Source organism: Oryza brachyantha, chromosome 12, assembly GCF_000231095.2.
Source record: "Oryza brachyantha chromosome 12, ObraRS2, whole genome shotgun sequence".
In the NCBI taxonomy this organism is placed as follows: domain Eukaryota; kingdom Viridiplantae; phylum Streptophyta; class Magnoliopsida; order Poales; family Poaceae; genus Oryza; species Oryza brachyantha.
Genome location: NC_023174.2, coordinates 4,613,452 through 4,628,168, shown reverse-complemented (window position 1 = coordinate 4,628,168; position 14,717 = coordinate 4,613,452). Strand labels below are relative to the sequence as shown.

General features: G+C 37.5%; 1 protein-coding gene across 1 annotated transcript; it reads right to left on the bottom strand.

Moving 5' to 3' along the window:
• Positions 1-166: 166 nt before the first annotated feature.
• LOC102715907 (argininosuccinate synthase, chloroplastic) lies at positions 167-5,717 on the bottom strand. The gene is made up of 9 exons (XM_006664387.3): positions 5,616-5,717; positions 5,398-5,508; positions 4,280-4,436; positions 4,135-4,183; positions 3,578-3,760; positions 2,397-2,471; positions 2,148-2,333; positions 1,911-1,999; positions 167-1,082 (listed from the first exon to the last, which is right to left on the bottom strand). Exons 1-9 carry the CDS (start codon positions 5,656-5,658, stop codon positions 530-532), a joined length of 1,446 nt encoding a protein of 481 aa, XP_006664450.2. The 5' UTR covers positions 5,659-5,717; the 3' UTR covers positions 167-529.
• Positions 5,718-14,717: the final 9,000 nt, after the last annotated feature.

Here is a 14,717-nt window from a genome sequence, read left to right as displayed (position 1 = left end):
ACGGCGTCAAATATTTTAGAGACGGAGAGAGAGAGTACTAGTTATGATAAAAGAAGTATGCATGCCCTGTCGAAGGGCTAACGGGAACAGAGAAAACTTCCAGTACGTACGGAGGTACTCATCTCTATCAAATCCGTCAAACTATTGGTCGCCTAGGATTGTGAAGTACCAGCAAAGTGAGACGTCTCTAGTATAAGGTACGTAAAAGCACATGGATTACAGAATCCGAACACAACATCCAGTACTGATTGGATGCAGATGTGCATTCACCACACGAGACATTCTCTTATTGCAGTTTAGACAGTGGACTGCAGCCATTATTCATTACAAGATCATTCAACACTTCCCGAAAGTTGCAGCTGAGAATTGAGACGGCAATTTAAGCTTTCGAACGCTAAGACTGACAAATAACTCGGAAAGTATTCAGCGTCCTACCTGTAGACACTGCATGAGGCCCATTTGTCTGGTGCTACTCGTCAATCCATAACATTTTCCCAAGCACAGATGTAGTTTAAAGCAAAAATAGAGCTTAGATGCCCTTCTCCAGCATTGCACGGACTCTGGTAGGGAGACCATACAGCCTGATGAACCCTTCAGCATCAGCCTGGTTGTAGATCTCCCCATTCTCAAATGAGGAGATGTCTTCCCTGTACAGGCTATTTGGGCTCTTCCGGGATGCAACGTTTACCGAGCCCTTGTACAGCTTCAGAGTCACGGAGCCAGTTGTTGTAGCAGTGATATTCTCCATGAACGCATCAATGGATTGACGGAGCGGGTCAAACCAACGGCCGGCATAGACAAGTTCAGCATATTTGAGGGCAAGCATGTCCTTCCACTGCATGGTCTCCCTGTCCAAAGTCAAGGCCTCAAGCTCACGGACAGCAGCTGCCATGATGGTGCCACCGGGGGTCTCGTAGACACCACGGGACTTCATTCCTACGAGGCGATTTTCAACCATATCAATGCGCCCAATACCATGCTTTCCACCAATTTCATTGAGCTTGGCAAGGAGAGATGCTGGTGATAGATCTCTTCCATTGATGGAAACGGGAACACCTGCAATAATACCAATCTCCAAATACCTGGATGTATGAAGCTTAGATTAGAAACCAGAGACTTAACAAAGTACATATGTGCATTATGATGTGGGCGGTGGGCTAATTAAAAAATAAGAATATTATTGTGGGGCAATGAAAATCTATATTTCACTAAGATGAAAGGGCAGCACACACAAAATTGTAACGGGTTAAACAGAACTTGCTAAACAAAAAGTCTATAACACAAAAGAGTTGATGTTAGTGTTGCCAATTTCAATATTCTGCTCATGGCATCTGAGAAAGAACTTGAGGTTCTTAGTACTTTAGTTTTGAACACTCCTTGAAAATTAGCTTTTCAGTACTTTAGTCTCACATTACCACTCAATGTCTTACTAATTAACGTCAGGTCTGCATGGCCCTTGGGATAGCTGGTACTGTGTCACAGGGAAAAAAATGAAATAAGGCAACTCACCACATCATTTACTTCAATCTAAATTAAAATGATATTTTTCTTAAACTGAAATATGAAGTTGCTAAGTGATGAAAGCATAATAAATCGTATCATGACAGAAATTTAAGAACTTTGCATTGCTTAGTAGTTAATCATATAAAGAGACAGCATTTCTTTTTCAGACTGTCGCATCTAGATTCCAGAACCTAGCTTGGATGGTTCAGTTCACCAATGCTGGAAGACAAGGTGTGATAATGTGGATTAGACTCCATAAGCAAGTTCTGAGGAAAAAATGGTCTGTTCAATTCAACTCCATTATATATCACATGGTTGAAATGACCAATTGCATATGAAAGTAAAGAGCATAGAGAATACTTAGCCTTCTACAGTAGCAAACTAGAAGACAAATGATTATCACTTACTCAGGTTTTGAGGGTGCATTTTCTGGTGCAACAGACATCATATACATATCTTCCTTTGGTTCATTTGATGGATCTTCCAAAATGTCACCCTGAAATGTTTTCATACCAACTTAAGTACTTAACTATGCAAACAATTTGCAATAAACAGGTATCGAAGAATAGAAAGAAAATGCCATAGAAAAGATCTTTATAAAAAATAGAAAGGAATGAAAAATTAAAAAAAAACAGCAGAAATACCTCATGGCTAAGGTGCCACAAATTTCTATCACGGCTGTATATTGATTTCTTTGAAACAGGAACTGGCACATTGTGTTTCTTTGCATACTCAATAGCATCTTCACGCCCTGTGATATCCCACTCCCTCCAAGGTGCCACTACTTTAAGTTCAGGGTTTAAAGCATAGAATGTAAGCTCGAAACGAACCTACAAAAAAAAGTTAGCATCAGATGACTACCAATTGATATTCAAATTAAAATCAGTATTTACCTGATCATTGCCTTTTCCAGTACATCCATGAGCAACTGCATCTGCGCCAACTTCCTTCGCAACATCAACCATAGCCTACAATGGAGATATATACAACTTAGCACTTCTCTGTTTGGCTGTGTTTTCAAAGGAACATATAAATGACTTGTGCTGTTTTGAATGTTACTGCAAATCATTTCCATAATTTGTTACCAACAATTTATGATAATTACTTGATTATATATTAAGTGTAAGATCCTACAATACTTAGAGATCTAATGTTATCTCACATATAAGAAAGAAAATAACTTGCCACAAGAAATAGCTGTATAAAGGAAAACATTCATATCACATTCAATCCATGAGCTTTTAACACATTGCGTGATGGTATAAATAGATGTCAACCAGTTCAATGGCAGAAGCAGAGCCAGCCTTTTCCAATATTTCTAATAGACAGCAAGTCAGTATGCATTGCCAATCAAAGATGTACTGTTTCTTGTTCCCCATTGAAGGCCTAGTTTGGAACGTTGGAAATTTGACAGGAAACAGTTCAATTCACACAAAAGCGCAGGAAAAGTTCCATGTTGCAAATCCCTCTGTTTCTCATGTATCACACTTCATGCTCCGTCCCCATGGTAAGATTCTACTCCCACCCCAGGCCCTGCTAAATGATGCCTATCAGAGCCCAAATCAATTGAATGACAGGTATCACCAAATGTAGGCCAACACTTTGCCGCACACCCATAGTTCCATTGATCAGATTAGTGCAATGTCATGTATCATTAATCTGTATCACATCCACTACAGACTAAGCACTCTGTACTGGACTAGCAGATTAACAAAATTGAAGATGGCTTTTGAAATCATTCAGGTGAGACTTTTTGGAACAAATAAAAATTAAGGTGCTAAAGAAAATATATTGTCTAGCAAGGAATCAGGCATGCTCCAGTCAAACATATTTCAAATTCAGGCAGATTAGTAATTTGCTGCAAAAGGCGATATCAGTTTCACACAAGTGGTTTCAATGGCACAGTACTGATTATAATAAAGATCATTGTTATTGTGGCAAGAGTCATTGTAAATTTTAAGAGCGTGTCTTCTGAATACTGTTGTTTATTAGCTGGCAAAAGATGTATATAAAACATTACCTTTAAGACAGTTATGTAATATTACATAAGTTCTAGGGGATGGCAATTTTTCACCTTGGCAATAACAGGCCTAGCCATTGAAGTCCCCAGCAGATACTTCCTTTCATAAACTGCACCAGCACGCAGGCAGGGGTATATGTACTCGCTAACAAACTCTTCTTTCAAGTCCTTCACAACAAGCTGGCTTGCACCACTAGCTTTGGCCTTCTTCTCCAGTCCTTCCATTTCAATGTCACCCTGCAAAAGTATATGAATTGAACTTAACGTAACTAAAAAGAAGATAGTTTCAAACTGTAGTACAACTTTGTTCAATTACTGACAACAAAAGAAATATACCCTTAGATCTAAGAACCCCAAATTATAAAATTTATAGAGCAAAAGGCCATATGGTAAAAGATAATCTAATGGCCAAAATAATAACTAAAGTATTACCAGATAACACACATAAACCGGTGAGGGCAAGCAGAGAAAGAATTATTCATGACTTGGGTGATGCAGCAGGATGTTGTTACTTGTGTATAACATGACATTAAAATTTACAACCTAAAAGAGAATACTACAACCACTTGGTTCTTTAGCCTTCATAATTACGCAAGTAATGAATAGCATACCTGGCCAACATCAGCAGTGAAACAGACAACTTCACAACCATAGTTCTCCCTTCAATCAAACAAGTAAAACACATAGCTCGCATGAGCCAAATTTATTAGAGCATACGATTGTACAAATTGAAATTAAAACAAGAAATATGTATACCGGAGCCATGGAACGATAACCGATGTATCCAAACCACCACTGTAAGCTAGAACAACTTTATTTAATTTCCCACGCAGTCCACCATTCTTCTGATCACTACTAGTAGCTGTTGCAGTTGAAATTCCACCATGCTCACTTCCACTTGCACACCTGATAGCTGCATGATTTGACTAGTATCATTTATTAAGTGCAGAATGCTAACAACTACAGACAAAGATGAACAGAATTAGCATAGCATACGCCATAGAATTTCCTAGTGCAAGCAGTAAGCTCTCATAGATACAAGTTCATGTACGATACTTTTAAGTAAAACCAGATTAAACAAAACAAGAGGCCATCAATCAATTTGGCTGATTTCATAGTCATGCAAACACAAGGCCATCAATCAATTGGATGTTTAAGTGATTTCATACGCTCTGAGCACATTTTTTTTGTGCAATCGACAGCGTTAGAACTAATGTGGTTAAGTCCAAGGAAGAAACAAGACACTATTCTAAGGCGATAGATTGGCTCATTGGCACAGCAAGAACTGCTCAAAAGTAGCAAACCTAGATCAGATGCTTGGTTGATGATCACAAAATAAAATGCAAGTACCAAAAAGGTCCACATGAGCATGCCCAGAAGCTCACCCATCTCATACTCTATCTACAAAACAGAGGACGAATGGTAAAAGATGTGGTCCAACAGTTACTCCAACACCTCCTCCATTTTCAGCCATCATGCATATAGTTAATATGGATGAAAATGAGGACTCAAGACTATTTCCTGAGTAATATATGCTTAAGGGAAAATGGATAGTTAATATATTAATAAAATATAGTTGGGTGTGATACAGAGAATGTAATATGGATGATCTGCTGGAGTACAAATAAATATGGAGTAGGAATGTTTTTTAGATGGTCATTTAGATGGAGATATGGAGGAACAAATTTGGATGAGCTATTGGGCATGCTAGTAACACAAGTATTAATCTAGCACGAAAATATGTCGACAACAACATATCCTACATTGCAGAGAGAGGGAACAATTTCAGCAACCAAAACACATACAACAAACAAGGAACACTAACACACGGGGCATGATCCACTCGGGCATCGCACACCCAAAACAGCCAATACCTTTGCCTTTGCTGCCCTTCCCGCCGGGTCGCTGGGCTCGAACCGCGGCGCCTGCAGCGGGGAGGCCACCGGACAGCGCCCCAGCCTTCTCACGGTGGAGGAGACCGACCCCTGCAGAAACCGGTCAGCCGCAAGTCGACGAGAAACTGACCAGACGGAGTATAACAGAAGAGAGAGACACACACACACACACAAAAGGAAGGGGGGGATGGGCTCACCGGCGGGGCCGGTGGCGGCGCCGCAGCCGAAGGCGTGCGCCATCGTGGGGGGAGTTCGGAGCGGGAGGGCGAGGGTTTAAGGGGGGGCGGCGGCGACGGGGTAGAGGGAGGGGGAGGCGGCGCCGCCGGGAGGTGGTGGGTGGTAGTATTTGTGTTCGGCCGATTGGGGGGAGGCTGATTCCTGTGTGTTTTGGTGGGCCTTGCAAAGGTGATGGGCTACCACCTGAATGGCTTTTTTTTTTTTTCTTTGTCCGTTTAAGAGGAGTGGGTGGCACGACAATTTCGGTTTTGCAGATGCATATGTGGTATTTTTTCAACTGGTATTTTCTTCGTTTCATATTATAGATTTTCTGTTTTCTTAGATTTATATTCGTATCAATGAATCTAGACATATATAAAATATATAATTAATATATAGGTGAATTTAAACAAACCTAGAAAGTCTTATAATATAGAACGAAGATAGTAGTAAATAAAATTATGGTATATAAAAAAATATATTCTGAATTTTATAGATAATAGGAGGTTTTTGGTTGTTAAGTTTTTCTTTTTGAGATAATGGTGAGTGGTCCCACTTGTTTGAATTTGGTAGGTTGGTGGGATGATGCGCTACAACCACACTTTTCTCTTATTTAAGCAAAAGTAAAACGTCTTACTAATAATTAAAATATTTTTTTAAAATTTTATATGTGTTTTCAGCAATCTACTCCTTCCGTCCCATACCAAACCAATCTCGTACGGGATGTGATACATCCTAGTACTATATTTGTCCAGTTTTATTGTACTAAGATATGTCAATCCAGTACTAAGTTTATTTTTTATAGGACAGAGGGAGTAAAAAAATGCTAGAAAAGAAATACGAAAAAAAATCCAAAATCAATTGTAAAATTAAGTTTAAAAATTCAAAGTTTGGTTTATAAGTATAAGAATAAATAAAAAGATGGAAATCTTACGTACATTTACGAGTATACTATGTATTTTTATGTTACTAGTAATATACACGTGTGTTGCAACCGATTCATAAAAGTACTCATATAAATAACGATAGACTACACACAACTATAGAGAAAAGAAATGGTTTTTCAAAAGAAAAACCACTTGAATTTTCATGTGTGTGCGTTGAATCAATGGTTTTTGCTTGACTTGTAGTGGGGAGGAGGATTGACGAATAGTAGATGTAAATTGATTGAAATAAAATAGTTGTGTGCAAAATAATGTTGTGCCTGTGCTGAAAATAGAAGCTAAATACAATAAAATTCTTGTTGAGAAAATTAATTTTGTATATGAAAATATAAGACAAGGGTCCAAGGATATACAAATTACAATTGTATCGTAGATTAAGGCCGTGTTCTTTTCCCACGTATGTTTTGAATATTTCATGGGCATACTTCTTAAACGCAGGGTCCAGATCCCCTAGAGTTGGCTGAAACTCCACCGGGTAGATTTGGTTTAATCTATGTCATCTAGCAAGCTTAATTTCAATTTCGTTTAGAAATAATCTCAACTATAAGTAACCACTAATTAACATTGCAAATAAAATGCATTTTGCTTCTCACCATGTTATTTTTTTACTCTCCATATTAAATTTTAGCAGAAGTTCGACCATTCACCTTATTTAAAAAACTTATGCAATCATCATTTATTTTGTTGTAATTGGATTTATTACTAAATGTATTTTATTATAACTTACATATTCTCATACTTGTACCAAATTTTTGAATAACAAGAATGGTTAAATGTGTGCAAAACAAATAACAATATCTCAACTATTAAAGTACAGGTAAAATATAGATGGAGCACTACATAACTCTATATTTATTATATAAATAATTTAGTGAGCCTAATCAGCATGGTTCTGCTGAAACATTTGCATTGGTATAATATTTCTATGAGGTGGTCAACAATGTACTGCATAATGTTTTAACTTTGAACAAAACAACGTGCATCCTATGTTAATTTTATTGCCCGGAACGCTATAGCTGCTAGGGCTTACAAAATAATAATTTGACAAAATTAGTTAGGAAATATTGAGATGCCTTCATCTAGCCGTAGAAAATAGTGGAGGGCAGAGATTATGGCAAATTCACCCGGTGGAGTTGCAGTCAACTCTAGGGGATCTGTACCCCTTAAACGCATAAATGGTATATTCCGTATAAAAAAATTATGTAAAATTTCTTGCTACAATAGTAAAATAATTTGTATTATAAATAGCTATGACAAAATTCAGCTAATCCAAAATATTGTTTTCAAACATGACTTAAGAGTTAGAGTTGATCATCAAATCCATTTCTACTTTTTAATATTATATTACGCACAAAAATTACGTTGTGAATCATCTAATTATGATTAGATAAAATATGTTATTATATGTTATATTTTTCCAAAATATTTGTATTTTTCATATCGTAATGATTATTGAAGTATTATTCTTTATAACATAGATTAAAATTAAGACAATTTACCAAAACTCCAAATGTCTAAAAGAATGCGCTCCATCCATTTCATATTATAAGAAGTTTTAATTATTTAGAAAATTTAGCCAAATTTATAGAAAAATATAGCAATATCTACACCACTAAATTAGTTTTATTAAATACAACATTAAATATATTGTATGAACAGTAGAAGATTGAAAATAAACCATAGAAGGTTGTGAAAGTATATTTGTTTTACATTGAAAATATCACTATATCTTTTTATAAGTTTGGTCAAACGTAAAGAAATCTAACTTAAAAAAAATCAGCATATCATGTAACTGTTGATGTCAAAAATGTTATCTGACGTGCCACACACGAAGGCTCAATCTTAAACAGCTCCAGTGCAGGACCTAAATCTTAGAAGATGCGCGGGCGTGTCAGTCAGTTTGATCCTGCAACTAACAAGATGAACAGTAAAATAAGCCGATCGGTTATCAAGCCAATAGGTAACTAATAATCCAGTCGATCAGATGTTGATGCTGCAACGGTTAGCCGATAGGATAAACGATCGGCTGTAAAAAGCTTGGATCGGCTAGAAACTTGATCGAAATAAACTTGAAATAAATATTAGATCAACATAACCTGCGCCAAGTCACTTATTAATCTTAGTCAATCGGACAAGCCTCTATAACCAAATCGAACTAGACGTACAGAGATTGGACTTAACCAAGACAGTATATAGTTGAGCACGATATGATTATAGGAACATGAAGATCGATAAGGCTAATAGATAAACCGATGAATTACTTGAAATAGACAATGAACCATGTGTTATGATCGACTAAAACCAACTTGCATATAATTCTCATAAGCCGATGTAACATAAATAACTGTCGATCTAACTAAATCAAGCCGATTGGTATAGAAATAATGTAGTAAAGCAATCGGCTACTTTATTGATGTAAATATGATAAGCATATAGATCGGCAAAAATCATCAGCTATAGACGACGAACAAACAACCAAGATCTATGAAATATCTAGCCCAAATTGCTAAGAATAATCATAGAAGATCGGACACAACCGAGACAGTTCAAGATTAAACCTAGCAATGTCAAGATAGATACTAAACAGATCTAGATTGCTATCAAGCCAATGAGCCGACGACTGGTAACTTATCGGTTGATACTCCGATAAAACAATGAGTAAAATACATCAATCTGATATAAACCATCTGACAAACGCAATCTACTAGATCGGACCTAACCGAGACAGTACTAGGTTGAATATGCCAAATAGCGAATATCAAACCAACATAGATCGCCCAAAGTGGTCGATCAGATCAACTCAAAACACGAAAGTGATTTAAGTTGAAACTGATACGATAACCAGTAATCGCGCAACTAGATTAGAAGATTAGACCGAACCGAGACAGTTCTAATCTAGTCAAACGATTACCGTGGCTCGACGGAACATAGGACTTATCCCTCCGTCGAAGATCGAGACGATGCAGCCCCACGTCAGGTGCCAAGTTTAGCCGGAGTTGAAACCTCGGTTAGGAGGGTGGCGATGCGCCGAGAGTAATTGATCTATTTATTGATGTAGATGAAAAACAATGACTCCGGGCATACATATTTATACCCTCGGGTTGAGGCTAGGCCGTGTTGGACACAACATACAACTTCTATTAAATAAAAACAAATAACAAACGCCTACTTAGATTCTATCTCTAACACACAAGTCTCGATTGGACTCTAACTCCTTTAGAGATAAAATAAAAATTCTAACTAACTCTACTTAATAGATAAATTTGCCCGCCAAGCCTGGGTCTTCACAATTCCTTCTCGAATTCGGCTTCTTGTGGATAAGATTTTCTATCGGCGATTGCACATTTCCTTATCCGAATCCAATACGAAAATTTACCAAATTTTGGTGTTAACGGTAACAAAAAACGGAGGGACTAGCAAATAAGACTATCTTTTTTTTAATGAATTAGACTAGACGGTGCCAATTTCACTAAATATAGTAGGAACTTACCTAAAATCAAACACTCGGAATTTGTCTTCAATGTAAACGGACGTAGGATAATGGATAACTACCAATAAACGCGCACTATGCTGCGCGCGTACTAAAATATGTCTCTTTGATGAGGACATTGGGTATAATCGTACAACAAATTTGTAACGAAAGTTATCATTTAAGAGTCAAGACAATGTAAACATAATACCAAGCTCAATAGTCAGTATGTCATCAATTTAATTTACAGAGTTATGTGACGCAATCATGCAATATTGGTTTTCGTACCCCATGTACATGTATGAACATGCATTGTAATTTTTATAACCAAGTGAGGAATCACCATAGCTGCCCAGTGCCATTATCAACCGAGGAAGTTAAAAGCTTGTTGCCTGTCAAAAATAAAACGATGAATTGTAGATATACCACACAATAAGTGGAAGCTAGCTAAACATTGCGTTACCTTTCAAATGTCTGTGTTTTTATAGGGCAAATATGTACATCAATACATACCATCCATGATCCATGTGCATGCCCAAACAAATATAATGATGGCAATCATGAAGAAAAATGAAAAGTATTAATTTCAGAAGGTAAAAGAACATAGCACGAAAAGAGAGTAAATACTTAGAGCTAGATTGCTGAGAGGTTCATGAACATAGAGTTTTTAATACAAAAGGTTTGCATAGCAACCATTACCAGCACAGGCACTTCAGTCCTATTCATGGATGGTACTACCTCCGTCCCGAAATAAGATCGTTTTTTGTTTTTCCGTGTCCAACGTTTGACCATTCGTCTTATTTAAAAATTTTGTATAAAAACTTAAAAAAATTAGTCACGCATAAAGTACTATTCATGTTTTATCATCTAGTAAGAAAAAATATTAATCGCAAATTTTTTTTTAAATAAGACGAATGGTCAAACGTTGGACACGGAAAAACGAAAAATAATCTTATTTCAGGACGGAGGTAGTATGACCTCAAGGGGTCTCCTGCTGTTGCAAACCATGAGTTAGAAAACTGAAAGGAAGCATGAAATTTTTCGTAATCGATTAGTTAACATGGTGGTTAACCGTATTATGAAAGACGGAAAAAAATCATTGGCTTATCAAATTCTCTATCGAGCCGTGAAAAAGATTCAACAAAAGACAGAAACAAATCCACCTCTGGTCTTAATCTGAATAATCCAATGTTTGAATCTAGAATCAGGCATTGAAAGGTAAATCAGAGATCTTATAAGTGAATTTTCTGACCGAAATTTGTGAGTAAGGTGAATAGTGAATATGAAACTGTAGGCACATGACTACAGTCACTATAAGAGTATATTTTTCTGAACATAATGCGTGAAATGATCACATAACATAGGCTGATATGTAAACAATAAGTAGCGCATATGAGAAAACAAATATTACTAAAGAAAATTAGCACTTGTGTGATGAAGTAGTATGAGCCTCATGTGCCCATACGAAGTAACTTTGATAAATAAAAGAGGCATGGGGAAGCAGACAACCAGACATGATCAAACGCTCAGTGAACCTAATGTGATATAGGTAAACCAAGAATAATATTTTGTAGAAGTCAAAATAGTAGTAGGCAATCAATTTTTAATGTGATAAGAGCTTGAGTGTATCAGAAGTACCTACTGGTAATCAATGCATTGATCCTTTTGGGTGAGATGGATGTATCTATGACTGAAACACCGTGGAAAGAAAATTAAGCATTAGAATCAGTTATGGCACTACAAATTAGGAACAAATAAAGAAAATGATAATGGCAGAACAAAAATGTTAGGTTATGCATATAGCTTAGATTGATTTAGTTAAAAGGAACACTAAAAATGTCGTTGGTGTAGCAAATCAAAATACCAACATGTGTTGAAGACATTGATCCTTCCTTCTATACGTTACATATACCCTTCACATGATCAGAGGTTAAGGAATCATGGAAAATACAAATAAGTAGAGCTTGCTACTACATAGGGTAGAAGTACATAAATGTAATCCATGTATTTATCCTTTGTGATCAGTTGGATATGAAACTGGGAAGGAATGTAAACTACAGAATCAATCGCACCATTAAAGATTAGGAGCACAATTCGAAAATATTGATAGCAGAATAAAAATTGTTAGTGTGCTGCAAATAACTTGAACTAATTTAGTGAAAGAAAGCATTAAAGATTATGTTGACCTAATAAAGTTCTAACTGATTCTTAATTTTTTTTCTGATGAAAACCATAGTAGATGAAAAATGTACCAATAGAAATATATGGTTCTTGATTTGAGCATTCTACTATGTAGGGTAGAAGTACCTAAAGGTAATCCATGATCCTTTGTGGTTAGCTGGATGTGAAACTGGAAAGGAATGTAAATTACAGGAAATCACACTATTAAAGATTAGGAGTCAAATTATAAAATATTGAGATAGCAGAATAAAAATTGTTAGAATGATGCATACGACTTGAACCGATTCAGTGAAAAAAAGCATTAAAGTTCTAATTGATTCCAAAATCTTTTACCTGACAACAACCATGGTAAATGGAAAACATACCAACAGATATATGTAGTTCCTCATTTGTATTTCCCAGCAAAAAAATGTGAATAATAGAATTTATAGGCTTAGTCCGACAAAGGTATAATCCCTTAAGTTATTAACATACAGACCACCTAGACACCTTTAAGCTAATGGTCATGTCTAAATATTTCTTTCGAGGAGCATGGCACTACATCTCACATTTTATTAAAAAAAAGGAAGAGAAGATGCATACCTACTGTCTTTGCTCAAGGAAGAAATTCTGTTGTGCCTGCACTTTAATCAACGTCGCATTCATCAGCACTAAACCGGTCTGTTGGGCCTGCAAAGAAAAGAAGAAAAAGTGTATTATTGTACATTGAGATCCAGACCAGTTAAATTATCACACAACATTTGCACAAGAGAAGCAATTACTTTTGTTCCATATATTAAGTGCACTGAATAATAAAGAAGTAACTGTAAATAGCAGGTTAGATAGATAGGCGCTGGAGTTGACATCTTCAAAAAACAATCATAAACCACAGCTAGGGTGAGTTCCTTGATCTGGGAACCTAGAATAAGCTTTCTATCTCACAATGCAAATGGAAATCAAGAATTTAAGTAAAGTGTACCTTTAGGGTGGCCAGATTCAAGGTTTGGTCTTATAATATATCAACGTGCTAGCATGGAACAAAACATAAACAATTTAATGAGTAATCACTTAACCACATATATCAGCTAGGAGAAAGCAGCAGGAGCGCATCCATACCTCCAAATAGAAAGCATGTTAGTTGGTAGCAAGACGATATTGGCGTCTTTCTCCATCATCCATGTTGAATGGAATGGATTAACTGAACCTTTCTACATTATTGATGTAGAATGTAATTAATTAAACGAATTAGCAGAAAATTGAGAATAACTTAACCATAGGGTAAGCACAGCAGAATTGATTAACTAAATCCATCAGGAAGAATAAGGAAAAGGGAAAAATTGGGAGGGGAATAAGATATAGCTAACCTGTGGAGCTGTGGAGGTGTGACAGGCTAGGGGAACTATGTCTGTGGCGGTGTGATAGGCTAGGCCAACGACACGATGACGCCAAGCTCACGGAGGAGGCGTAGACACTCTCCAACCCCATCAGCCTGCTGACCTCAAGATGATGGAGTCCTAGCTTATGCATCCAGGGTTGGACACCGGAGGAGTCGAGCGATTGTCCCGTAGCCGAAGAAGGGGAAAGTGCAAGAGGAAACCGAGGCCAGCACCATCCCATCCTCGAAGAGCATGCACGGATGAGGCGAGGCATCACCAAATCTGACGCTCAAATGTGTAAGTCTAGGAGTGGAAGCAGCAGTGGCAGGAGCCAAGCGGCGCAAAAATACGAACGGTGGAGTGACTGGAAGAGCGGAAGGGGGAGGAGAAGAGGACAATGGTGGCGGCGGTGGTGGCCTGTGTCACGGCGTTGATGGATGGAAGCAAGAGACGCTGCGGTGGCGAGAAGAGCAGTGAGTGCGAGGGAAGGATGACGGCGAGGCGACGTGAGTGAGCAGAGCTGGGGCAGAGGCCGCGAGGCTGAGGGCGAGGTGGCTAGGGTTCAGTGAGAGCTGGCACAATCCGAGCCGTCTGTTCCCGATCCGACGATTCCATGGGTCCGAAAGGGCCGCCACGCTGAGAAACATGGACGGTCAGATCACATCTAGTGTTGGATCGAACGGCCCTCGATAGCAGGAACCAATGCGTAATTAACCAAAGTTCAGGGACATTTGTGTAAAAAACACTGACGTAGACGGCCTGAAATCTCTCCGATCCCACAGGGTTTAGAGATTTTGTATTATAAGGATTGAACAGTTAAGCAAGTTGGCCCACTTAAATGGTCAAGTGGATTCACGTCAAACGCACTTTGCTTCTAACCTCTATGGGTCTTATAAAGTTTTAGGCGCTTTTGATTCAAACGAAAAATAGGATTTTTGTAGAATCGCGATTTATTGGATTTTTATTTCTTATATGGCACTTTGGACAAATGATTGGATCCTACCAAACCTATAATTTTTTTCATATGGAATATTTCATTTCATAACAGTTTTGAAAATGTGGCATGAGGTTAAACCTTATGACAAGTTTTCTTGAGTCTTTATCTCTCCTGATATCCGTGTGTTTTGTGTCCAA

Excerpts from the sequence above, each read along its gene's own strand:
- LOC102715907 (XM_006664387.3), bottom strand. The coding sequence starts at position 5,658 with ATGGCGCACGCCTTCGGCTGCGGCGCCGCCACCGGCCCCGCCG. Across the intron at positions 4,184-4,279 it reads GTTATCGTTCCATGGCTCCG|GGAGAACTATGGTTGTGAAG; the intron begins GTATACATATTT and ends GTTTGATTGAAG. Across the intron at positions 1,083-1,910 it reads AATGCACCCTCAAAACCTGA|GTATTTGGAGATTGGTATTA; the intron begins GTAAGTGATAAT and ends TCATACATCCAG.